General features: G+C 38.2%; 5 protein-coding genes across 7 annotated transcripts; 4 read left to right on the plus strand and 1 right to left on the minus strand.

Moving 5' to 3' along the window:
• The first annotated feature begins 6,714 nt into the window (after positions 1–6,714).
• Positions 6,715–9,403, plus strand: LOC106348467 (beta-fructofuranosidase, insoluble isoenzyme CWINV3). The gene is made up of 7 exons (XM_013788214.3): positions 6,715–6,965; positions 7,099–7,107; positions 7,192–8,057; positions 8,244–8,402; positions 8,481–8,722; positions 8,818–8,908; positions 9,040–9,403. The coding sequence occupies exons 1-7, from the start codon at positions 6,833–6,835 to the stop codon at positions 9,274–9,276; spliced, it is 1,737 nt and encodes a 578-aa protein (XP_013643668.1). The 5' UTR covers positions 6,715–6,832; the 3' UTR covers positions 9,277–9,403.
• A 477-nt stretch (positions 9,404–9,880) lies between these two features.
• LOC106348468 (protein FLX-like 3) lies at positions 9,881–18,053 on the plus strand. 2 transcript variants are annotated; one of them, XR_002659386.2, is made up of 8 exons: positions 9,881–9,990; positions 10,300–10,822; positions 10,905–11,050; positions 11,127–11,203; positions 11,301–11,408; positions 15,121–15,212; positions 15,342–15,626; positions 15,812–18,053. XR_002659386.2 is itself a non-coding variant. In XM_013788215.3 (5 exons), the coding sequence occupies exons 2-5, from the start codon at positions 10,302–10,304 to the stop codon at positions 11,373–11,375; spliced, it is 819 nt and encodes a 272-aa protein (XP_013643669.1). In that variant the 5' UTR covers positions 9,881–9,990; positions 10,300–10,301; the 3' UTR covers positions 11,376–11,582. The 2 variants fall into 2 exon arrangements, 1 of the variants encoding a protein (XP_013643669.1); XM_013788215.3 differs by lacking the exons at positions 15,121–15,212; positions 15,342–15,626; positions 15,812–18,053 and having other exon boundaries at positions 11,301–11,582.
• On the minus strand, positions 15,184–17,872 carry LOC106348466 (phospholipase D alpha 4). 2 transcript variants are annotated; one of them, XM_013788213.3, is made up of 3 exons: positions 17,704–17,872; positions 15,832–17,587; positions 15,184–15,757 (listed from the first exon to the last, which is right to left on the minus strand). In XM_013788213.3, exons 1-3 carry the CDS (start codon positions 17,794–17,796, stop codon positions 15,330–15,332), a joined length of 2,277 nt encoding a protein of 758 aa, XP_013643667.1. In that variant the 5' UTR covers positions 17,797–17,872; the 3' UTR covers positions 15,184–15,329. The 2 variants fall into 2 exon arrangements, with proteins under 2 accessions (XP_013643667.1, XP_013643666.1); XM_013788212.3 differs by having other exon boundaries at positions 17,677–17,870.
• Positions 18,054–19,587: 1,534 nt separating the features above from the next.
• On the plus strand, positions 19,588–20,427 carry LOC106348469 (PRA1 family protein F2). Its single transcript, XM_013788217.3, has one exon. The coding sequence runs from the start codon at positions 19,703–19,705 to the stop codon at positions 20,264–20,266; it is 564 nt and encodes a 187-aa protein (XP_013643671.2). The 5' UTR covers positions 19,588–19,702; the 3' UTR covers positions 20,267–20,427.
• Positions 20,428–20,610: 183 nt separating this feature from the next.
• On the plus strand, positions 20,611–22,730 carry LOC106348470. Its single transcript, XM_013788218.3, has 3 exons — positions 20,611–20,978; positions 21,205–21,323; positions 22,491–22,730. The coding sequence occupies exons 1-3, from the start codon at positions 20,827–20,829 to the stop codon at positions 22,508–22,510; spliced, it is 291 nt and encodes a 96-aa protein (XP_013643672.1). The 5' UTR covers positions 20,611–20,826; the 3' UTR covers positions 22,511–22,730.
• Positions 22,731–25,619: the final 2,889 nt, after the last annotated feature.

Consider the following 25,619-nt stretch of genomic DNA (forward strand, 5'->3'; position numbering starts at 1 on the left):
TTGGGATGAGGCAAATATTGGTCATATTCATCCTCTCCTCCGAATATCCAGTCCTAAAAAACTCGTTAACCATATTTGTGATATCTGATCTAATAATCGACCAGGATTGTTGGAAAAATAAAACTGTCATTCCATCCGGTCCTGGAGCCTTTTCAGGATGCATCATGAATAAAGCTGATCTCACTTCCTCCTCTGATGCCCAAAGACCTGTTTTGATCCTCTGTAATCAAAGTAGGTACCTCCCTTAGAAATTCTTCATAGCCCGAAGGTGATGTCGTCGCAAACAAATCATTACAATAATCTATCGCAACACCTTCTACCTCAAATTCCGATGTTACCCAATTACCATCACTATTGTTCAAACCCACAATTTTATTTTGTATTCGTCTCTGCTTAGTTAGAGCGTGATAGAATTTTGTATTTCTATCCCCTTTTGCATGCCAAGTCGTTCTACTTTTTTGTTCCAAGTATAATTCTTCATCCCTATAAGCTTCTTTTAATTTCCTGGAAACCTCTAGCACCTCCTCATATGTCTTGGTATTATCACACTGAATGTCCTCCAAAGCCTTCTGAAGAGAATTAATCTTTTTCTTCCCATATGGAGGATTAATTTTCCTCCAAACCGAAACTTCACGTCTACAGTTGATAATTCTATCTACAACACCCGAATTATGACTTGGCCTTTCTGTAGACCAACCTTTCGAAATGGAGTCCATAAGACCATCCATACCAATCCATCTCTTATCAAACCAAGATTGCCTTCTCGTTCTTACTTGTTTCTCATCTAAATTCGTCACAATAGGCCTATGATCCGAACCTACCATTCCCAAATAGTCGACAAAGGCGGACGGGAATAGGGTGTGCCATTCCACGTTCCCTAAAGCCCGATCTAATCTACATTTTACCGTCTGTTTATTCCTCGTCCCACTCCATGACATAGTGTTTACCACAGACGGAAATTCCAAAAAACCACAATTGTCGATCATATTATTAAAATCAACAAAAGTGGACGCGTGTCGTAACCACCCCCCCCCCCCCATTCCTTCTCATGATTACCTCTTATTTCATTTAGATCCCCAATAATAAACCATGGTTCCACTCTATTTATCCCAATTCGAGTAAGACGTTCCCAGACGTGGTCTCGAAGACCCTGAACAGGGTCCCCATATACAAAATAAAAAAAAAAAATTCCTTTATATGTGGTTTCAATATCTATTATTCTATTACTTGAATAGATAATAGAAACCGGTGAATCATGGTCAAAAGAAAGGGCCAGTCCTCCACTCCTCCCAATAGGATCCACCGTATGTAGGTGTTTATAACCAAAATGAAATTGAAAATTTTGAACAAAACCAAACTGTTGTTTTGTTTCCGATAAGAGAAGAAACGCCGGTTTATGTTTATGCCATATATCCCTCAGATAACTAATCGTATAATTGCTCCTCATTCCTCTACAATTCCAACTCAATATTTTCATATCCAATTCCTTATATTATTTTTAAAAAAAATTTAAAACCCTCATCATGATAATTGTAACCATTACAAAAAAATCGTGTCCCTATATAATAATCTTTTATAGCTAAATCCCACATATATCCCCTTTTTTTCCTTTGTGTAATCATTTGATAAATTTTGTGTTGAAAAATACAAAAAAAACAAAGCATTTGGAGATCCATAATACACGTCCTGTCCAAACCAATTAAGTAAAGAATAAGACATACAACTAGTTTCATCAGCCACTTGCTTTATCAACACTTGCGACCCACAAAAAACTAAATCCAAATCTTCCACTCCACCAGTGCCTCAGGCCATCAAGAAGAAAGAAATTATAATCTCACCGAAACCATTCAGAGAAGAAAACTTATATTCATAACAATAAAAACCTGTCCAAAAGATTAACAAATTATCGTCAATAAGCATAAGGTTTGTATCATCGACTTGACTTATACAACTGAACCGAAGAGATAAACTGATCTCAACACTGAAGCTCCTATTTACTTCAACCCGATACTTACTACCTGCTTGTTCGTAACGTCCGCAACACCGCCAGCAACGGTCCCCAGCATGAAAACCTAACCAAATCGTATACATCTTCCAATTTGAAAACCAAACAGTAAGACCACTCTTCCAGCTTCTTTGCTTGCGCTACTTTGCATAGAAATTGTATGACTTTGAGACCAAATCACAAGCCACAACCTGACTGCCCATTCCTGTAATAGCATCCAACAAACTTATAACTGGACTAGACCAGTAACCATTTCAGACCATAATCCATTTCGTTAACCATTTCCACAAACCATAGGAACAACTATACGAACACCTATAGACCAATTCCAAGATACTCTGATACCCTATTAACCTCATAACCAAAGCAAAAATACATACTTCCAAATGAAACTTTATACTCCAACATAGACCAAGAAAATTAAAACGGGAACCAACTCCTTTATTCCAACTCCCTGACTTTATGAGAGGCAACTTAAACCAAGAGAACAAAATATGAAAAACCAGATACTTTATATCAAAAGCCCTACACTTATTCATAACTTAAGTTAAAGAAAAAAACACCAGGGGAAATTAATCCTGGTCTGGTCTCGGCTTGATCAAAGCCTTCTTGGTGGGGACTGGACCCTTGTCTCCCGCCTTACTGCCTTGCTTTGCCATTGCCTTCTTCCGTGGAGACACGAAGCTCTGAACCAATCTTTTCTTCGCGTTCCCTCCCATTGCAGCAGCAGTGATCTTCCCATTCTTCTTCTTTGGGACCTGATGCTCTTGCTCTCCTACTAAGTCTTCACTTTCAGCAATCGGAAAAGCTTCCTCAACATCCATGGAGTTTAAATCACCAGACGCCTCTCGCTCAGAACTCGCATCATCCAGTCCATCCTCCATAATCTCATACTCCAAATGCCCATCTTCATCATCCAGGCCTGCCACCATCTCCGACGACACCGCCTCTTCCTTATTTCCCATCTCCATCACCTGCATTCCTTCACTCTCCGCACTTGAACACTTCACAAAATTATTTTCCTCCATACCTTCTGCCTCTGCAGTAGCCACCTCCGTAGAGAATCCCGGCTTTTCCATAAATTCTTCCCTCCTCTGAACAGTTTCTACAGAAACCCCACCTGATGTAACAACAAGTCCCTCCTCATGACCTTCGCTCTCAAACAGTAAAGCTTTACGGGCCTTAGACTCTGAGGCCTCCCTATTTCCCCACTCTTGAAAGCCTCAAGCATTAATTTTTGTTGAGTATCCAGATGGCCTCCCACCTCCTGGTTCCTCAACCCATTGATACCACACGTTGCCATGACATAGCTATCATTTAGCTCCTGAGGTGGAAGATATCCAGCCTGCCTAACATACCTCGCCGTTGGTCTCCCATGATCTCTATACCTTCTCCCTGGCCCCGATTTAGCTACACCTCCTTGTCTTCCTCCCTCATAAGCAATGCCTTTCCCTTTTACACCCTGCTTTCCCGCCCCCTGCTGGTTTTGCCTCCTACTATCTCCACCAGAAGTGTTCTCCGTATGTTGAGACTTCACTGCCCCCTTTATAGCTTAACGCTTTCCCTCCTTGATCCGGCTTGTCAGATGGGCCAACATCACCTTCCTCCGTTGTGCCTTTTGTGGTGGGGCACCTTGATTGGTCGTGTCTCAAGCTCGAGCACGTCCTGCAGAAGCCATGAAGAGGATCGTATCGCAACGCAATCACTGTCTCCTCCCCACTATGAACCTCCACAGTGATGAAAAAAACCAGCGTCTTAAACGCATCCAAAATCACCCGAATCTTCCCATCATTAATATCAATCGCATCATCTCCACGAACCTCCCCCAACGCATCACCAATACTCTTGAAAGTCGGTTCCGCCCAAAAGTGTAGAGGAACTCCAATAGCCCTCACCCAAAAAGTGATCTTCGAAGGATAATTATCCTCCACCACAGGTTCCCATCTCACCACAGACAACATCCAATTATCAAAATGAAATGGCTCCTTCTTAAGCACTTCAATGATATCCTCTTCCTCCTGAAAATCAAACTGGAATCTTCCAAGACCCAAGTCTGCGCCCACCACCCTCTCTTCAACATTCCAGATTCGTGGGAGATGATAAAGCAACCCATTCATCTCCTGCTCGAGCGGATTCATGCACCGGCCAATCAGAGTCTTTGAATACCACGTGATAAGTGTGGAGTTGTAAAACTTCGGGATCAAAATCTTCAAACCCCCACTTGGCGCCTGCTTCTTCTGGCCCCCAGACTTCACAAGCCATTGTCCTTGAGACATGATTATCCTCACACAGCAAGAGAAAAAACAAGAGTATAAAGATATATAAGTCAAAAGTGACCAGATAATATATGACTAAAAAAAGCTCGTAAGGTGTTATATATATACACAAGCAACACACAATACTTCTCTCAATCACAAACTTTAAATGCCCAAAATTATCATTTGCAATCCATTTTGATATCAAAAAATCAATCTTGAGCCAAATTGAGCATCTATTAAAACCTAAGAGATCGACCCAAATTATTTTGTATCCATAATCCACCCTAACACTCAATCGAAAACATTCATCAGTATCGTCGGAAATTCCACCAGATCCGTAGAAATCATGATCTCTGAAAATACTCCCAAATCTCCCTTTTACATACATACACATCCAATATTTTCTATTGCGTAACTCATGTGAGAAAGGGAAAGAATTGATTCGCTGAAAGTCTACCCAAAACTAATCATACAGAAACCAAGAAATTACCATAACGAAGAGATCCCCGAAATCCTTTATCCTCTCTTCCAGCAGATCCCAATAAGGTAGAAGTTTTTCACTAGCCAGCCTAGGACCATTCAAATTCCAAATCGGAATTTCCTTAAGATCCCCATATCTCCAGATTATGTGAACACCCCAAGATTCCACCAGATTCGAATCCCCATGTACCGTCGCATTGAGAATCAAACCGATCCTCCTCTCCTGATGATAATCCTTACTCCGATCTTCCAAAATCAAAAGGGAAAGTTGAAACTGACACAGATTCATCTTCTATTGGCAATCGCCATTTTTATCGCCGTCTGTCATTTGTCTAGTTATCTACCAAAATGTCTAGCATAACAACCATAAGTCACTTAAATTACTTATATTTTAACTGATAAGATAATAAGTGTGAAAAAATTCTATATGATTTATAAATCATTAAATTATACTTGTATACAATTATAATTAGATTTAGAAGCATATACCATTTTGCATCTATACAAGATGTGCTCAAGATTTATATAAATAGATTTGATAAAAGTCTCATAAATGATTACGAAACTCTAATAAAATGATTTTGTAGGACAGAGTTAAAAATGTTTTAAATAATTTCAAAATCTTTATAAATGATTTATAAATCTCGTGTGGGTTTTAGAAAACATTAAATTTCTAATAATGCTTTATATACAAATCTAATTCTTTATATAGAATATACAACCATTATATTTATTTTTATAAAAATATAGAAATATTTTAAATAATTTATAAAAATGAAAAAAATTGATGAAATATTATATATTTTTTGTATAATTATGCAATTAGTTACCATAAATTATTATTTGTAATATTTTTTGTTTTTTTGTAACTTGTATTATTTGGTTCTAGAATTTCTTTTTATTTTTAGATTTGATCAAAATAAATATTTAACAAAAGTCATTAACTAATCAAATTATAACAATTTTTTGAAACTTCACATTTGAATGGCACGTCAGCAAAATCAATAAATGGATTTTTCAATTAATATATATGAGATATATATGCTTTACGTGCTAACTTGTACATTATTAGTCACTTGAATCATGTGAAAAACGAACATTATGCGAGTTTTTCAAATTCTAATTAGCTATGTAAGTCGGTTTTTAAATATAAGATTAGCTGTTAACACCTCGTACTAAGAGCAGCCGCAACGGAGTAACATACGGAGTCCTTAGCGGCAAATCTTAGGTTAGGAGGAATAGAATAATATTATAAAAGGCAAATAGTGTAAGGATTTCATCGGATCAGTCCGTCCGTAAGAGGTTCAAGGACTTGATCCTTAAGACAGGTGGCAACGGGTTATTGGGCAGGTGATGTTTTGAGTTTGGTTTTGTCGGCAATTTACGGTTCGTTTTGTTTTTTTTTTTCAATCGATTTGGAGATTTTTGTTTGAAATTAGGGTTTCATTTGATGATGTCTACAAATATCCATAATATTCTCGGCATTCGGGATGATGTTCACGATACCCAGGCATATCATCGATTGAAATATGATTTAATAGAAAATATTTGGAACAAATTTGGTGATTCATAATCATGTTGTATTTTTAAATTTAATCATCTTAAATATTTATAAGCTCTCATGTTGTATCTTTATATTTAATCATCTTTTTATCTAATCATCTTATAAACTCTTATGTGTAATCTTTATATTTAATCATGTTTTTATTTAGGAATTTTTCTATCTTTATGTTAAATTATTGTTTTTATTTTTAATTGTTATATTTATATATTTAATTTTTATTTTTAAGTTTATTTATAGTATTTTATGTTAAGTTATTCTATTTAATCATTCAATATATAAAAAATTAAATTTCACTAAACAAAAAAAAAATTTATATTTTTTTATTGCTAAGGATTCCAACTTCGGATTCACCATTGTACACGTATTTTTCACGAGAGTCCTTAGCTATTTAAAAAAAAAAAATTGATAATTTATTTCAGAGGACTCCACGAAGGTGGATGCTCTGATATATCTAGGCCTGACCAAACCACAAGAAAGAGAGAGAAGAGAGAAGAGAGAGAGAGAAAAACAAGAAACAGAAGAACAATGGGGAAAACGCTGTTACTGCTGTCTTTGTTGCTCTGCAGCTTTATCATCGATCTTGAAGCTTCACGCCAAGATCTCAACCAACCGTACCGGACCGGTTATCACTTTCAACCTCCCAGTAATTGGATGAACGGTATGTAAACTGATCTTGATCTGACCTGTATTCATCTATGTGTCTTTTTGATCCTCTATTAACATCGTTTTATTTTCTGTTGACTTCGTTATGTTCGATGATAATCTGATACCACCAATGATCCCTACTCCAGATCCTAATGGTTAGTTCTTTTTATTAAATTTTATTCATATTTTTTAATATATACTTTTGAAAATATGCATTTGTTTCTTTTTTTTTTGTGTAGGACCAATGGTATACAAGGGAATATACCATCTTTTCTACCAGTATAACCCATACGGCGCCGTTTGGGATGTAAGAATCGTGTGGGGTCACTCCACGTCACTTGATCTAGTTAACTGGACCCCACAGCCTCCAGCATTCAGTCCATCTCAGCCGTCAGACATCAACGGTTGTTGGTCAGGCTCCGTCACGATTCTACCAAACGGCACACCAGTGATCCTCTACACCGGCATTGACCAAAACAAAAGCCAAGTCCAAAACGTCGCCGTTCCGGTTAACATCTCCGATCCATATCTCCGAGAATGGTCAAAGTCGCCGGCCAATCCTCTGATGGCTCCTAACGCCGTCAACGGAATCAACCCCGACCGGTTCCGAGATCCGACCACCGCGTGGATAGGACACGACGGAGAATGGAGAGTCATCGTCGGAAGCTCGACGGACGATCGTCGAGGATTAGCGGTTCTGTACAAGAGCAGAGATTTCTTCAACTGGACGCAAGCGACGAAGCCTCTTCACCACGAGGAGTTAACCGGAATGTGGGAGTGTCCTGATTTTTTCCCGGTTTCGATAACCGGAACGGAAGGTCTCGAAACGTCGTCGTCTGGTGAGGTGAAACACGTGCTGAAAATGAGTTTGATCGAGACGTTGCATGATTATTACACGATTGGGTGTTACGACCGTGAGAAGGATGTTTACGTACCGGATCATGGGTTTGTGCAAGATGGTTCGGCTCCGAGGTTGGACTACGGGAAGTTTTACGCGTCGAAAGCGTTTTACGATGATGTTAAGAAACGAAGGATCTTGTGGGGTTGGGTTAACGAGTCTTCACCTGCTAAGGATGATATTGAGAAGGGTTGGTCTGGTCTACAGGTAACATTTATTTTCCCCTAGATTAATTCTTGAGTTAAATCTAGTAAATTTATTTAGGAAAAAAGGCACACATCAAAAGTTCGAATAAATCTCAAGTAATATGCATATGGACTAATCCACTAATCCCCAATTAATTCTATGTTGAAGTTCATCTCGATTAATAGTTGATTTTTGTTATTTTAACAGTCATTTCCAAGAAAAATATGGCTTGGTGAATCGGGAAATGAGCTGCTACAATGGCCGATTGAAGAGATTGAGACCTTGCGTGAGACACAAGTCAACTGGTACAACAAGGTTCTTAAGGCAGGATCTACTATCCAAGTTCATGGTGTTACTGCTGCACAGGTAAGAGTCGATACTTAACCTCGATCAGATTAATGATTAATCCGCGTGTAATAAGAATCTATCTTTGGTATTGAGCAGGCTGATGTTGATGTATCATTCAAAGTGAAAGATTTGGAAAAAGCGGATGTGATTGAACCAAGTTGGACCGACCCTCAAAAGATATGTAGTGAGGAAGATTTATCGGTTAAGTCCGGTTTAGGGCCATTTGGTTTGATGGTGTTGGCATCAAATGACATGGAGGAATACACATCAGTTTACTTCAGAATCTTCAAGTCAAATGATACTAAGTACGTAGTGTTGATGTGCAGTGACCAAAGCAGGTATGTGATCTTTATACATCAATTCAAAGACACATTCAGATTCTTTTCGTATTTACATGAACTGCTAACTTTGTTGTTATGGCACTCGCATACAGATCTTCGTTGAATGAAGAAAATGATAAAGCAACGTTTGGTGCTTTTGTAGCAATAGACCCTTCACACGAAACACTTTCTCTTAGGACTTTGGTAAGTTATAATTATACGTAAAGATATGATCTTAGACAAATGTCTTGTACCAACTATCTAGTGAGTATATACTTCAATAGAGCATCATAGTAGGGAAATGATGAGTGTCATTTTTGACTATTACTTTGTAGATTGACCACTCTATAGTGGAGAGTTATGGTGGAGGAGGCAAAGTATGTGTAACTTCGAGAGTGTATCCAAAATTGGCAATAGGAGAAAAAGCAAATCTCTTTGTCTTCAACAAGGGAACTCAAAGTGTTGATGTCTTGAGCCTAAGTGCTTGGAGCTTGAAGTCTGCCCAAATCAATGGCGAGACAGTGTCACCATTCAGCGAGTGTGAAGATTCACACTCACTTAATCAGTATTGATTCTTTAGTGAAATATATACTTCACATTTTTACGGGGAAAAATTAAATAAATAATTTTCAATTTTTTTTTTTTTGTAAACTTATATTTCTCAAACTTTGAGCACTCAAATACAAAATTTGACAATTATTGATGTTAATTATTTCCGCTTTAATTTTTTTGTGCTAACTGGGGCGATTGGTTTCTATGCATGTTTCTGGTTTGTTAGAAAGATCTACTCCTCAGTTAAGATTGTCTGATTAGATATAACGACATATAAAAATTTTGTTGGATGGTTTAGTCTTAGTAAGAAACAAGAAGTTACCAAACCTTTGTAATGTTTTGATGAAATGGATTCTCAAAACATGTTCAATGATACAGCTATATAATATTGTAAAGTCTATGCTTATCCTTGTTAATCATTCTACACATTTGTAATACACTTGTTGAGTTCATGTAATGAAAAACAAGCTTGCAAGTGTCCCAATGATGAGGCCTTGTTATATATCGCTACACCATCACGCCTACGGGTCCGACCCGTAGATCATTAGGCCTAAGCTCAGAAACAAAATAGCCCATTAAAGGCCCATTAAATGTTAACAGAAGATTATCAAAACGACATCGTCTCTAGCTTAGCCACGTACAAAATTCTCCGTTCCAATAGAGAGACTTGAAAAGCAAAGCCGATAGAAACAATAGGTTGAATTGAAGACGATCTCCGCGCTGCAGCAGAAGAGGTTTCTACTCTTTTCTTTCTCTTCTGAGTGTTTTTTTTCACTATATAAACCGATATGTTATCGTCTTTGAATCCTAAATTCCCAAAATTAATCTGCTGATGATAATTACGATACACAACCCAATTTCGAAATTGATTCTATTGAGGTTTAGCTTGATTTTGATTCCGTTGATCTTGTAAAACCCTAGTCTATTTCTTAATTCTGAAGAAACGCATCTTTTCTCGTTGAGTTGGGTAATTGTGAAGTTAGCTGCTTTCTCTGCTATTATAATTTATAATGATAGTGTTGAGGTGTCTTTTGTTTTTTCAGAAATGTCTGGAAGAGACCGATATCACCGAGAGGTTCAAGACCCTTCTTACCATGATCGACGTCGTTTTACTCCCGAGAGACCATTCCTTCGCGCCCCTCCACCTCCATCACTCTTAGAAGATCTTCAGATACAAGAAGCTGAAATCCGGAGGCTTTTGTCTGATAACCACAGACTAGCTGACGACCGAGTGCTTCTGGAGAGAGAGCTCGGTGCAGCTAAGGAAGAGCTTCACCGTCTGAACCTGATGGTCTCTGATCTCCGTGCCGAACAGGATCTGCAGGCGAGGGAGTTCAGTGAGAAAAGGCATAAACTTGAGGGGGATATTCGTGCTATGGAGTCTTACAAGAAGGAGGCTTCTCAGTTGCGCGGAGAAGCTCAGAAGCTGAGTGAGATAAAGCGTGAATTAAGTGGAGACGTTCAGATACTTAGGAAGGATTTGGTGAAGTTGCAGTCGGATAACAAGCAGATTCCGCGTTTGAGAGCTGAGGTTGAGGACCTGCAGAAGGAGCTTATGCACGCTAGGTAGTAGATTGGACCTTTAATTTCTAAGTGACATCTGGTTTCGCTTTTTCAATGCTAAAAGGAATTGTTTTTTGTAAAACAGAGGTGCTATTGACTACGAGAAGAAGGAAAAGTTTGAGCTTATTGAACAGCGGCAGATAATGGAAAAGAACATGGTTTCTATGGCGCGTGAAGTTGAAAAGCTACGGGCAGAACTTGCTACTGTTGATAGTAGGCCGTGGGGTTTTGGTATGACTCTCCTAGATCTGTCCTGGTGTTTCATTAGAGTCGCTAACTGATTTGGTGTGATATGTTATGTGTCCAGGTGGATCATATGGGATGAATCTCGGCACTATGGATGGCGCTTACCGTGGTTCTTATGGAGAAACCGATGGTTTTCTGGTACGTGTGCTTGTATCCTTGTATATGATGTGTTTTTTTTTTTTTTAAAGTGTGAACTTGTACTTTGACACGTCATATTATTTTGCTTGTTTCTTAGGGATCTTCGGAAAGGAGTCAATATTACAGCCATGGGTCTGGCTCGCAGAAGAAACCTCGCTTGGATCGTCACTGAATCTTATCAACCATCCTGGGAAAAGAGAATGAGGTGAGTCTAAATTGGGCACTTTGAAACACTCCTGTGGTTTTTTATGGTTATGCATATCTACTCTAAATCAAAACGTTAGTTCTTCTCCTCTCTCAATAAGGCATGTTAATCATGTAAGTTAGATGGCTAAACTATGTCGTATGTTTCTATAATTCAATGATTTGGTTTTTCCCGTTTGAGTGTCCTATTATCCCTCTTATTCTTCTGCTCGCATCCTTTACATTCTGGCTTTGATTGTTTGTAAATGATAATCCCTCTGATAGAAACCTCAGAGGAGGATGCCCTTGTTGTATTTGTATGACATTCCTCTCTTCGTTCTTCAATCCCACACTCCTTCCTTCTGTTGTATTTTTATTTATAAAGATCTGGTGAGCTAACCTAACCCCTTTCTAAGGGGTTAAAGGCTTTAAATACTTGGTGTAAGGAGAGATTTGAGAGAATGTAGTTGATTGTGGCCACATTTTCTGGGAAACTGTCGAGTTGCAATTGCTTGTTTATGGAAGCTGAAAGAGAGAGATTTTCCACGGGTCATTGCTTTTATGTGGTGGTGTTACGAATGTTCTTGTAGATTTAAGGTATACAAGAGAATCTCAGTTAAGGTGAAGTGGAAACTGGAACCATTGGAAGGCACAACATATGGGAGGAACAGAGACATTGGTCCGCTTATGGCCTTCGAGTCATGATAATGATAGATACTGAATGCTAGTGCTGATGTGGCTGATGGTTGCGGTGTTGGCAAGGAAGTGAAGTTGTTGATTCATAAAGATGCTTGGCTGTTACTGAACTTGGAGAGTATAAATAAAGATCTACGAGAGTTATTATCAGAAGATCATAGAGAATTGTTAGGCAAATCAGAGGAGTGTCTCTGCATTTGAAGGCAAGTTCAGAGAGGTTGTTCTCCGGATTTGAAGGCTCAAGGTCTTGTTTGAGATTCTGAGATTGTAACGGTTCCGTTGAGCAATAATATTGTACGTGGTTGCTTATCAGATAACCAGCTTCTTAGAACGCATTCTGGGATTCAGCAGTCGCCCTTTTCTGGGATCAGGTAAATAAACTTCCATCAGTACCAGCAAAAGCCACGTTTGAGGGTCTCCTGGATCAACGTGAATGAGATTTTTTCTTTCAGAAAACCCCCGGTACGGATTGTTTGAGCAAGGTCTTCCATCTGAGCGGTCAGCGTCCTTACCCTCAACTGCATCTGGACAGAATATAGGTGCTGGAAGTGGTTTTGGACTTGGTGAGTTGCAGGACCCTACTGCCCAGTGACAATCGTCTGATGGATTGGGAAAATATACACACAAGTGTACCACATATTTCACGGTGCTAGCCAACGGAAGAAAGGTGATTTGGAGCTGATGCACAGCATTTTCTGATGGGTGCCAGAATCTCAATGTCATTAGATTGAAAATCATTCCGAACAACATAAAATGAGTTCAGAAGTTAGGAGGCTGGGTGAAGATTATAACTCATGGATGACAGATGGACATATCAAAGCGGCGTTTCATCTAGTTCCTTAATCAGAGACATGGTAATCAGTCTACAGAGTCATCAGAGGCCTTCATGGGGACTCCTGCATTTGCTGATGGGCGGGCCTTCAAGTTACCATGAGACTGTAATTATCTGTCTAGATCTGAGCTTTCTGGAAATATTGAAGGTGGGCAGACAGCTGATAACGACTCTATTAGGACAGCGTTGATGAAGCCATTCTGATGCAGAAGTTTATTTCTTATTTCTGGAGCTTTCACGATGAGCAAGAGAGAAAATCTTCGTTCAGGTGCTGTGTTGCAAAAGAGAGAGAATTTTACGGTGATGCTTCTATAATTAGCTGCTACGTTTGGTTCCTAGTAGTTGACTGAAGAGATAAACAGCTCTGTCTTCGAGGCGGCACAAGCTTCAAAGTACCTTCTGCTCCTATCAGTTATTTTGCCTTCAGAGAGGAACTTTCCCATATTTCAAGGGATCGTCAGTGGCCTTGTAGGTCATGTTGATGGTACATCAGTTTTTCCTTTCCAAGGATGTTGATGTGCCTTACAAAAAAAAAAAAAATCTTCCAACGAGTCAGGTATTCGATCTTCCCAAGAAAACTTCGCTTACGAGAAACTTTATTTATCTAATTTCTGGTTATTATATCTTCTAGAGGTTAGCTATGTTTTGTTTGGCATATAGGTCCTCATAAGTCTTTAATTTTTTGCATATAACCGATTCATTTTTGTTTCTCTGTGTCCGCAATATTATGTTTGCCACATAAATCTTGGATCCTCTTTGGTGCTGTGACAATGGAGGTTGAATCAGTCTTTTTTTTTCTAGAGGATTTGTGAGACTCTCCTAGATTTCACATTAGATTGTTGATAGAAATGAATTGCTGGACTGATGGAGAAGTAGCTGTGCTTGAAGGTGGCTTACTACATTGTTTTGTGCTGTTGCGTGGAAGAAAAGTTCGGACAGGATTATCTATGCCATGTTAAGTTTCTGGAGGCTGCGAGAGATCTATAGATAAGAATAAAGGCAAAGCTTTTGTAGATGACAAACACATAGGATCAGCTCACTTGAGCCTGGACTTGAGAGCTACTGATGTAGTTTTGACAAAGGAAAAACTTCGAAGCTTTAGAGGATCAGCTCACTTAAGCCTGGAGGTGAGAGCTACTACTGTAATTTCAAGCTTTGAGACTTTATATTGATGTGAAAGTAGATCGGTGTAGGTTTGACCAGGATGAAAGGTGGTACCCGATATAAACCTAGATGTAACTTTGTCTACTTTCCTCCTGCTTTTCCGAAGACAGAGAACCGGTGTTTTAAGAAGAGCGCTTTTTCTTCGCGCAAGGCGCAGACCCAAGCGCTATCGTCTTCTAAGGCGAGGCTAGGTCCAAGAGTAAGGAGCTCTTAAGCGCAATAATGGTACGCCTTCAAGTTTCTGGTGCCTCCATTTGAGTTGAATCTCCTCAAATGAGGCTTTAGGTGTCTTGGGTGCGTTGTTGGTGCTAGCTTTGTGCATTGAAGAATCATATCTGGATAGGCTCACTTGTGCTGCATATCGAGTCTGTGCAGGATAGGGAGAAATCGTTTGTTATTGCTATTGAATGAATCAAAGCGGGAGAAGCTGTTGGAAGAGGAGTAATCGTGTGCGACAGGTGCTTGGGACAAAGTCAAATATGAAGGGACTTCTTCACGGGAACAAGTTGTCTGAACTATAAGCAGGAGTGCTTGGGACGGGGTCATCTAAGAAAGATTTCTTTTCAGGAAACATTGAACCATAAGGCTATCGCCTTAGTGCACCATCTCGCCTTTTTAAAACACAGCTGGGAACAGATGGAAACGACCTACATCTTCAGAAAAGTTCCCCCTCTTGTGTCCTTATCGAGGACAGATGGAACTCTAGAGGAACTTTATGATAAGGTAGATTAGAGTTGTTACTCTGAATCTGCAAGATGATTGGTACAGCACTGCGAAGCTTCAAGCTTCCAATAATGAATCTTCTTGGAACAATAGACGGTACAGGAAGGGATATTTGTGCTCAAGCATTTGATGAGCGTTGACACGAAAAGAATTGTCCTTCAAGCTCCATACCCGTTTCACCTCTTAGACACATATGTGTAGATATATTCGCTCTTTCGTGTCATGTAGCATTTTGTAGGCATTGCATGAGATTTTCACTATTAAAAAGCTGCTCTGCTTTGGTCTCTACAGATTTTAATTATTCTTCTCCTCGTTGCAGGAAACAAAGCTTGAAAAGGACAGACTTCGAGGCCAATCATCATCTACTAGTTGGAATCGAAAAAGGAACCAAAACGGTCATAATAGAAACCAGTAAGTGCGTTATAATCATCTTTACATAGTCAACATCTATATTCGTTTTATTATCATAATAAACAAGTTGAAATACATATACATTGCAAGTCATGATTCTGATTCTGACATTTTCTTTCATGTTGTTAGAACCGTAGGCAACATCTTGGATCTTTTCCCTCGCACCAACGTCTTGGTATCAGGAAAAACTCCGTCGCCGATTTTCTCAACCGCACCATCTGTCGTCACACTAATGGGGTACACAACCAAGTGTACACCGTTCATGTCCACTACCTTCTCACCGCTGTAAATATCCCACATTTGTTCCCCAATTGTCAGCAACCCTCGGACGCATTCAAGACTCTCTGGCTCCGAGAAAGATAACTCATCCACTGTGATCTTGCCACCTGTATGCTCGTACCAGAGCGACAACCGGTAAGCTCTAATTTCATTGGTCTTAGTTGTATCTGTTTGGTAGCAACCTATTGCAATCTCCGTGTCACGGCAACCGTCCATTGATCTCTGGTTTATGTTGGCTGATCCTATTAAAACGTATGCGTCGTCCACTACAAACACGCATATAGACAATAATAAGTAAACAATCTTCAGTTTTGTTTCAGGTTAGGAGTTTAAACCAAACCTATCATGATCTTGGAGTGGACATAGACCATGAATCTCCGGTTCCTCTGTGCGTTCCAGTACTGTGTTTTGGGATGCGGAGACGAAGCTGCTTCATACTCTCCTTCTCTCTTCTCTTCTCTGTTTGCGAGACAGAAGAAGTTTAAGTAATCCCTTGGATGCGACCCGTCTCCAACTTCCCATATCGCCTCTCCTATGATCTTATACATCATTGTCATTGTCTCTCTCGTCCAATGAAGCATCTCTTCGACCGTTTCGCTCTCCGGTGGCCCTTCAGGCCACATTGGTATCACTATATACACGGCAAACCTCTCCTTCTCGCGTATTTTAGCCGCAATCTTTAAAGCTATTTCAACGGGTATCAAGTTTGTGCATCCGCTTCCGTTCTTCCCCTCCCAATGCTCGCAGCCTCCCATAAAATACTGATTCTCAATGTATATAAACCTCTCTGCTTTTCGAATCGCCGCGACGTAACCGTCGTGTACGCTCCTCTCGACCTGTAAGCCTCTAGGCATCTCCGTTGCCGACACGTGATCTATCGATCTCAGGACTTGGACATTCCAGTTCCTGTCATCTTCTTCAGTGGTTGCACTGTTTACTAAGTTTCTTATCCCTGAGGTGTTAACCAACACAGAAGGGTTACACTGTTTCGTCCATCTCTGTTCGAAATTCTTCAAAACATCCCAAGCTGCAGCCCCGACCACACACACGTGACAATCGTGCCACGGCTCTCTTGGTCCGCCTCTGCTTAGCTTAGCTCCAGCAAGGCTTGTTTGATAAAAATCATCGCTTGTCCCGAGTGTACGGAACAGAGAATGCTCCTCTGTGTCGTAACGACCATCGCAGAGGTCAAAACCGCCGAGGAAGCTCATGATCTCTCGCTCTTTTGTGTTTGTATTCGTTACACGTGTGTCCACTGTGATGGTCTTTTGGTGGTGTGCGAAAGCCGTAGGGAGCTTCTTGTGCGATCTTGGACACAATCTACAAACAACACTTGTGTCTCTGAAGTAAGAAAGAGCTGTTTGGTCGTTTGTTCGCATTACACCTTTGTTCTTGATCATCGGTAGAGACGACTCGTCGTTCCACACCATTACTCTCACCGCTACGCCTTCGTGTGCTTTGCGTTTCAGAAGCTCACCGATCGTTACCCCCACTGCGTGTGGAATCTCTGTCTCTTCATCACGTACGAGAACGAGGTTAGGGTTTAATGCCCATCCTGCGATGTAAACTAAATGCCTAGCGCAATCAATCGCTTTATAAACATCTTCCCATAGGTTTCTTGCATTACAAGGAACATCATGAACCCTAGGATCAAACGTGGCTTTATGGTGCGCGTCTTGATACAATACAACTCTGCAGTTCGATCGTTGCGGGAAGCTAGCGTTCTTAATACCTTGAAAAGGCTCTCCTTCGAACGTTTTGCACCATCCCGGTTCTAGATAAGCTGGTCTGAACCACATCATACACTTGAGCTTCAAGTTAGGTTTCTTAGATCCGTTATTTGTAGTCAGAGGAAAACACCCGTTGACAATGGCTGTATTAGAAGTCAGAATCTGTTCAGCAGAGATTCGGAATCTTCCGAGAACGGAACAGTGAGTCTTGAGCGTGATTGTGATGGTGGTGTCGGAAACAGGATGTGCGCAGAGGATCTGAAATGTCTGGTTCCAGACACGGTCGAGTTCTGAGCTTGTTTTAGCAACTTTCTTCTTGTTTAGCTTAATGGTCACGTAAGCTGGTCTTGGCTTCGTACATATACACTGCGAATAAGATAACAAATAGCTCTTTGACCAAAAAAAAAAAAAAAACAAGATAACAAATAGCTCATGAGACATTAACACAATATTACCGTCATCTTTAACAACATAATACGTACATGGAAAGGAAATGTAGGAGAGAAAGGTGTTGCGTCGAAGATTGTAATCTCGAGTGTTCCATGGAAGAACTTCTTCTGTTCCTCAAGCTCCATTTTTTCCCCCTGTACGAAAATGAATCTTTAGGTGTATGAGAGAAACGTTTCTGCGATTATGTGTGTTGAAGCTGGGTCAGTTACATAATGCACAAGGATGCGCCTGGTTTATTATATATATGCTTTTGGCTTTTGGTTAAACTTGGAGGATTCTCGAAGGACAATCTTAAAGAAAACATTCAACAACATATTTTATGTGTATTAATTTGAAGGTTGAAGTGTCTTGGAATACAAATCAAGCATTCGGCTTTGGTTTATCACTACGAGTTGTAAAAGCAAACTATTGAAGTGTATCGAAATATAAGTTTTGGGATAAAGGGGGAGATACTAAGAAAATGTATGGTGGTCTTGGTAAATTTCATGTGGGAGAAGCCACGTCTAACACAGTAGCATTAAGAAGCTGCAGAAAATAGCACTTTGGGACCCAGTTTAATACGACGTTCTGTGGCTGGTGATGACAAAATAATCATTTTTAACTGTCCAAAGACAATAATCCATATATGTCAAAACTCAAAACAAACACTAATCCTTTTAACTGAGAGTAACTGAATATTGAAAATGTTGGATAATTCCAATTAACTTGAGGAGCAAGTTAACTCATTAAAGTGAAGTTTGATGGGTTAAAGAAAAAAGAAAACATATCGAGCTTAGTAATGTTTCCATATTATTATTAGGAAAATATGTAGCTTCGCCTTTAGGAAAAGATGTAGCTTCTTCCTATATAAAGAGTTCTCATGGAGAGATGTTCTATCAAGAGAAACACATCGAAAGATTTAGTTTTGAGAGAGTTTCTAAATCTAATAAGAAGAGAAGTTCTTATAATCTTTGTGTTTGTGCAACTTCAGAAAATGACTGATGATTTTATTTGGTTTATGTTGTAAAAGGATGGCTAGTGATTTTGTATACTTCGGAATGAGGAAAAACCATCAAACAAATCTCAAATTATACTAAGGACTGGATTAATATTCTTATGGAATTTAATCCCAGATTATACAAGTATGAAATAGAATATGATACCGGTTGTCAGTTGAACAGAAAAAGGCGAGCGTCACAGATTGTTTAGCAATTATAGTTTTTAGTTGAAAATTAATTCATTCAAAAAAAAAAAAAAATTAATATCACCAAAATATATAGTGCTAAAAGCTCTGTTTGATTAATATTTCATTATATCATTTTATATAAGAAACTTGGAGTTTTAGATATGTAAAAATATTTTTATTATTGTTTATAAATTAATAAAAAATACATAACATTTTCTGCTTAGTGAAAAAATAGGATTATGATACAAATAGTTTGTTCTTTTTAAATGGGACAAATAAAACTGTTATACGCAAATGTTGTAAGACAAATAAATTTATTGATTATATTTTTTGTAATAGTTTCAAAATTTGTAATAGATATATTAGTGTTAACAAAAACATCACAATAATATAATATTTTCAAATAATATATAGATTATGATATTACTGTGCAGGAGTATTTAACAGTAACATATAGAAATTATGTATTTATTTGGTATGTTATCTACTTTATTATTTTTATCCGTATGATGCCTGCACTATTACGGTATTACTCCATGTTTGAAAATTCGCTAGGCGTAACGCGTGCGGCTGGACCGAAACTAGCCATTTAGGGAAGAAAGTGAAAAAAAATTAGGGAGCACGCAGGGGAGTAATATTTCTTTAAAAAACAAGAATTTTAAATATTTTTATATAGTACATGTTTAATATATGTACATACGAACTATTACCTAATACATAGGGACTACTAGCCGCAAAAACACATTAATTTTCTTTTTCCAGAAAATACATAAATGTATTATTTATTTATTGATAAAACAAACAAATCTCATTCCGTAGCTCTTCAACCCTCTCTCTCTCTCTCTCCACACGCCGCGTGAAACGAAATGACGAACTACGGCGCGATCCCGACGTCCTCTCATCCATCTCCGCCGATTGATCTCGAGTACATCTCACGCGCAAAGCACCGCATCAAATCAGGACTCGCCACGCGCCGCCCATGGAAAACGATGTTCGATCTCCAATCGATGAGCCTCCCCCACGGCTTCTTCGACGCGATCTCGAGGATCAAGACGAACCTCGTCTACTTCAGAGCCAATTACGCCGTCGTCGTCCTCCTCGTCCTCTTCCTGAGCCTCATCTACCACCCGACGTCGCTCCTCGTCTTGGCCGTCCTGGTCGTGTTCTGGATCTTCCTCTACTTCCTCCGCGACGAGCCTCTCGTGGTCTTCGGTCACCAGATCGATGATCGGACGGTCATGATCTGCTTATCGGTTTTGACGATTGTGATGCTTTTGTTCACGCACGCGACGGCGAATGTTCTCGGGGCGGTGGCGACGGCTGTGGTGTTGGTTTTGGTACACGCGGCGGTTAGGAGGAGTGATAATTTGTATCTTGATGAGGAAGCTGCGGCGGCGACGGAAGCTTCAGGGCTGACGTCATATCCATAAATAAACCGATTTGTTATTTTCTTCTTCTTTTTATGTTACTGTGTTTGGTTGAGGGACTTTGAAAACGTTCGTTTCTACTCTGTGTACAATTTGTTCTAATCATGAAGCAAGTGTAACGTTTCGATTTTTAGTTAAGTGATATGTAGAGAGATTCAAAAGAATTTTTTTTTCTAGGAATTTTTTTGAATTGTGTTTTGAGTTAAAAGTTAAAAGTAATTAGTGTATATTGTTAGGCTGCAAGTCACTCCTTTTTTACTTAGACGTAGCTGCTTCTTCTCCATCATCAAGCTATTGGATGAGTGCCAAGATAGTCTCTTTGATGACCAAAGGATGAGCTTATGTTATGTCCTGCTCAGAGGAGCTGGCTCTAAATGAATCTCAGATGCTGCTCATTTCTTTTTTTTTTTATCTAAAACTTGATACGGCGTCGTTTCGTTAATCTTCCCTTAGTCCACTCCAGCCCTTCGTTTAACCCGACCAGACCCGGCCAGTCAACAGATAGAACAGAACCATCTTTAAACCCTAAAAATTGTCCGATCTCAATCTGAAAATCTCTTCCGATGGCGTCTTCGAAAGTGTGCAGATTATCGTCAAAGATACACTCTTTAACGCAGAAGCTAAGCAAGACGAATGCCCACGTCTCCTCCATACCCTCACCCCTTAAATCTTCACTACCATCCTCAGCGACTCCCCGTATCAATCGTTCTACTAGGTCAGTGTCAATGGTGAAAAACCCATCTTCGTCCTCTTTTCTTGCAATCATGGTCTTAATTTTTGCCGTTTGAAACGCAGTAAATAAGCTTTCTTTCTTCCTTCATTTTTGCGTTGGAAATGGATCAATGTTCTCGAATTGGTTTTTGCTGGTGATAATCTGAATTAATGGGCTGCAAAAAAGAAGTCATCTTTTTAACTAAAAATGGGGATTGTTTTTTTAACAGAGTACCTGTGGAGCTGAGTAGCTGTGTATCGCTGTTTCCACTACACAGTGCTATTGCATCTTCCAGATTAGTATCAAGTCTCTCTGCTGAATCCATGAGCTGGGGTTTAGTTCCTCAAGGTCACTCTTCTCTCTCTCTCTCTCTCTCTCTCTCTGTTATCAACAAGATTCACCTTCTCTTGCTTCTTCATCTTGAAGCTTTATCTTTGATCTTGGGTGATGTTACTTTTAATTTTTTATATTAGCTTGCTTATTATCTGCACTTTTGTCAATCAATTTTTGAATCTCCATGAGTTTAGATTTCACAAATTTGGATCCTGTCACTCATCCATGCTTTCAATTTTTACCAAAGAATAACTCTTGTCTACTTTTACATTCTTGGTTTACTTACTTGCCATGAAAAGCCTACTTCTTGGTGATTGATATTGTTGTCTTTGTGTATGTACTTACGGTTTACTTGTAGTAGGGGATTTAGTTTCATTATTACTAGGATTCATTCTTGTCGTGAAAAGCTTACCTGTGGGTATTGATATAGTTGTCTTTGAAGAATGAGGACTTGTTACACACTTGTACCTGAGATCAAGGCGATTCACGTTCTGTTGTTTCTTAGTGTTGAGATTGCATCTTTGATCTTGGATGATGGTACTTTTTAAGTTTTAGACAAGCCATCTCGATAGTTTTAGTCTGATAGATTTATGCTAGCTTTCTTATTATCTGCATTTTTTCAAATGAATTTAGATTCACAAACTCTTGTCTACTTTTACCTTCCTGGTTTTTACTTGTTATGAGAAGCTTACTTGTGGTGATTGAAATTGTTTGTCTTTCTGTGTGTGCTTACATGTAGTAGAAGCCTTAGTTTCATGATTCCCATGTTCCTTACTTGTCATGAAAAGTCTACCTGTGGAGTGGTGATTGAAATTGTTGTCTTTGTGTGTGCTTATGGTTTACTATGTAGTACCCAGCTTTAGTTTCATGATTACCAGGTTTCTTACTTGCCATGAAAAGCCTACTTGTGGGTGATTGATATTGTTTTCTTTGTGTATGTACTTATGGTTTACTTGTAGCGGGAGCTTAAGTTTCATGATTACTAGCTTTCTTACTTGTCATGAAAAGCCTTTTGGTGATTGATATTGTTGTCTTTGTGTGTGCTTCTGGTTAGCATATTCACCATCTGAATTGGTCTAATCAGACATCATTTTTATCCATATTGAGTCTATATTTGGATATCGACTTGTTGTCTATCTTAATACATCCAAAATATGACATTTTATTACTCTGGCATTGCAGGTATTTCAATGCCTTTATGACAGTATTTCATCTTACAAACAAGTTTCCTGGATGAGATCGCACTTTTCATCTCTTATCGAAACTAAAATTCCTGAATTTAGGACAGGTTTTATGCTCAAACTCTCTTTTGAGTTGTCTTTTATGTTCATGGTTATCAACAATTGAGTGATCAGTGTAATGTTGCCGGCAAAGATTATACTCTAGTTTTCAGTGAAATGTCTCATCTTTTACCACGAGTCAGTAATGTGGGAATTATAATTCTTACTCATATCATCAGTTCATCTTTAGATATAAGACATAAAACATAAGAAAAAATACAAATGATTGTTCACGAAAATAGAAATCAATTTAGATTTTATGAGAGGAGCTTAGAAGCTGATGCTTCTACTTGTTTTAACCTAAAAGATCTCTCCATCTTCTTAGAGGAGAATATGTCGGAAGAAGTGGAGATTATCAGAAACGCCAGAGCTTGGATTATCACAAACATGGCAGCGTTCGTTAATCTTTCCATCCACTGATACGTTTTCCTTAATGGTCTAGCCACTTGACAAAATTTGCAGTGAAAGAAATAAAAAGGATAAAGGAATGAAGAAGGTAGAACCGTACAAGTATCGTTTAAAGTTTGTAAAGGTGAATGATCATTTTTCCAATTACGTAACACAAGCATTTGTTCTTGTTTCTAGTACTAAAAAAAAAAACTCTTATATTTAATCAAATTTAATCGATTTAAAACTATCTAAATTACTAACTTTTATGGGTTTGTTGTGATTTATATGGAAAATTGAATGCTTTGTTCTAGTGCGATTTTAGCAAGTTTGTATAAATATAATTTTTGTATAATTTTTTTTAACTATTGAGCATCATTACTGGTGGTTTTTCAACTCTGTTTTTGAACAAAAACATATACAGAAAAAGAAGGATCTATATATATAAAGTTGGATTTTTCCCTTTTTCTGACAAGTGGTAGACGGTTTTTGTGACACGTGTCATCCATGTATTTTTTTTACAGTTTAGGTCCTTCTTCTTTTAGATTATTGCAATTTAGCCAAATACTTTATAATTGTGCAGTATCTAATCATTTTCGCACTAACTATTATATGAAGTTTGATAATCTATTTTATTGTTTACTAAAATTCAATATGAATAAATAAATGAATAAAATAATAGAAATAAATTTTACATATTTAATTTATTCATAACTCAAAGTAATATAATTTTTGTTATTTTATTTTATTTTTACCATTTTCTATTATTTAATTTACAATTTACATATTTATTTAACTATTAAAAATATTAAATGACCAAACTAATAAAAAGAAATTAGAGTGCAATACATAATCTAAACATAAAACTTCCACAATCATAAAGAAAAAACAAAATACTATAGTAATATTAACTCAACAAATGTTTGAAGCTGTAAAAAGATCAACAAAGAAGACTAATCTATCTCATCTTACCATAGAATGTCTTGGATAGAACAAACAGATGTCAGAAAAAGGTAAAAAGATAAAATATGAGATAAAGTAATCCCCGGAACACAAAGGATTGCGACACCAACGCAAAAACCCAAAAAAGCGGGTGAGAGAAATAATAATCATCGGAAGAACAAAGTTACCACAAAACAAAAGGACACATGTCTAAAGCACCAACAGCACAACCACCAGCTAATAGATAAGAAGCACCTCACAAACTAAAAAGTACATACAAGGCGCCCATGACAGCGAAGAACCATAAAACTCTGAATAGAAGAAACCAAAGCTACAAAATACTAGCTCCGCACACCTACACCAAGGGATGCATGAGAAGAATATAAACAACCTGAGTGTGAGAGATTGGAAGCCAACCACCGAGAAACCAAAGCTTAAGCTTGAGACCATAAACAACCTTCCAAGCGCACAAAGCATACACAGAATATCCAAACCGAGACGTGATCAAAGGGAGAGCCACCAGAGACGTGATCAGCGATGAAAGGTGCAACAAGATGAGAGAACAAAGAGATAAAAAAGAGACAGAATTAAATCAACGAACCATAGAGCCATCCTCGAGCTATGAAAAAAGAACATAGAAGTTAGATCACCAAAAACCAGATCTTGAAAACCAAGACGAGCAGAGACTATCGATGGAAAACCAGCGACGAGGAAAATAACATCAATGACAACTAAACTCTGACCTAACCCAACGAGATGTAGTTTCTAACCTTAGCCAAAATCGAAAAAAAACAACCAATATTGACTGAAATAACATACAACACCGTAAGAAACAACCACATAACATGGAACTAATATGCCTGATCTATAACAAATACTAGATAATCTCACAGAAAAAGAAGGTGAGGAAAACAAGAGCACAGAGGTGAGTCTTTTCTCAGTGATGGTGAGAAACACTGCACACCGGAGAGGTAAACGAAATACATAGATGGTGATGACTCAAGGTCAAAATATGGGGGAAAGTGCTAAAAACATCTAAAAAGAGTAATGTGAAAAAATGTGAAAAACTAAAACACAATTTGACGCTGTTAATCTTAGAATCAACAAATGCTTAAAGACAAAATTATTGAAATTCAATATGTTTTATATTAGAAACTCATTTCACCACTAACAAGTAACAAGTAGTATTTTACATACAACAACACATTATTAAAAAAACAAATACATAATATATTAAATTATTAGCTACTACTACATAACATAATAAAACATCAAATAATGATATTCACAATAAATACTGAACACATAATCACATCATCTAAAAACTATATTTAAGAACAATAAAACAATATTCCGCGCGAACCCTCCTACTGCTTAATAAAGATGACAACTTTAGAGAGATAGTATCAACCCTTTTTTATATATTGTAAATATTAAAATTAATTGTTATCATAAAATTAGAATAAAATACTAATATAAAACTGGGTAGAAACTGTATGAGAGATTACACGTTAATCATGCTCTAATATACATTACATATTTTAAAAGAATCTAATACTATAATAATCTTTCAGTTTCTTTTTTTATAAACACTACAAGAAAACATAATCTTAACGAGGGCGATTTTCCTCGTTATTTCGTCGTAAAAGAGGCTTTACGACGAATTAGCGAGGAAACGCGTTTGCTCGTTACACGTCCGTCG

This window comes from Brassica napus, chromosome C6, assembly GCF_020379485.1.
Source record: "Brassica napus cultivar Da-Ae chromosome C6, Da-Ae, whole genome shotgun sequence".
Taxonomy (NCBI): Eukaryota; Viridiplantae; Streptophyta; class Magnoliopsida; order Brassicales; family Brassicaceae; genus Brassica; species Brassica napus.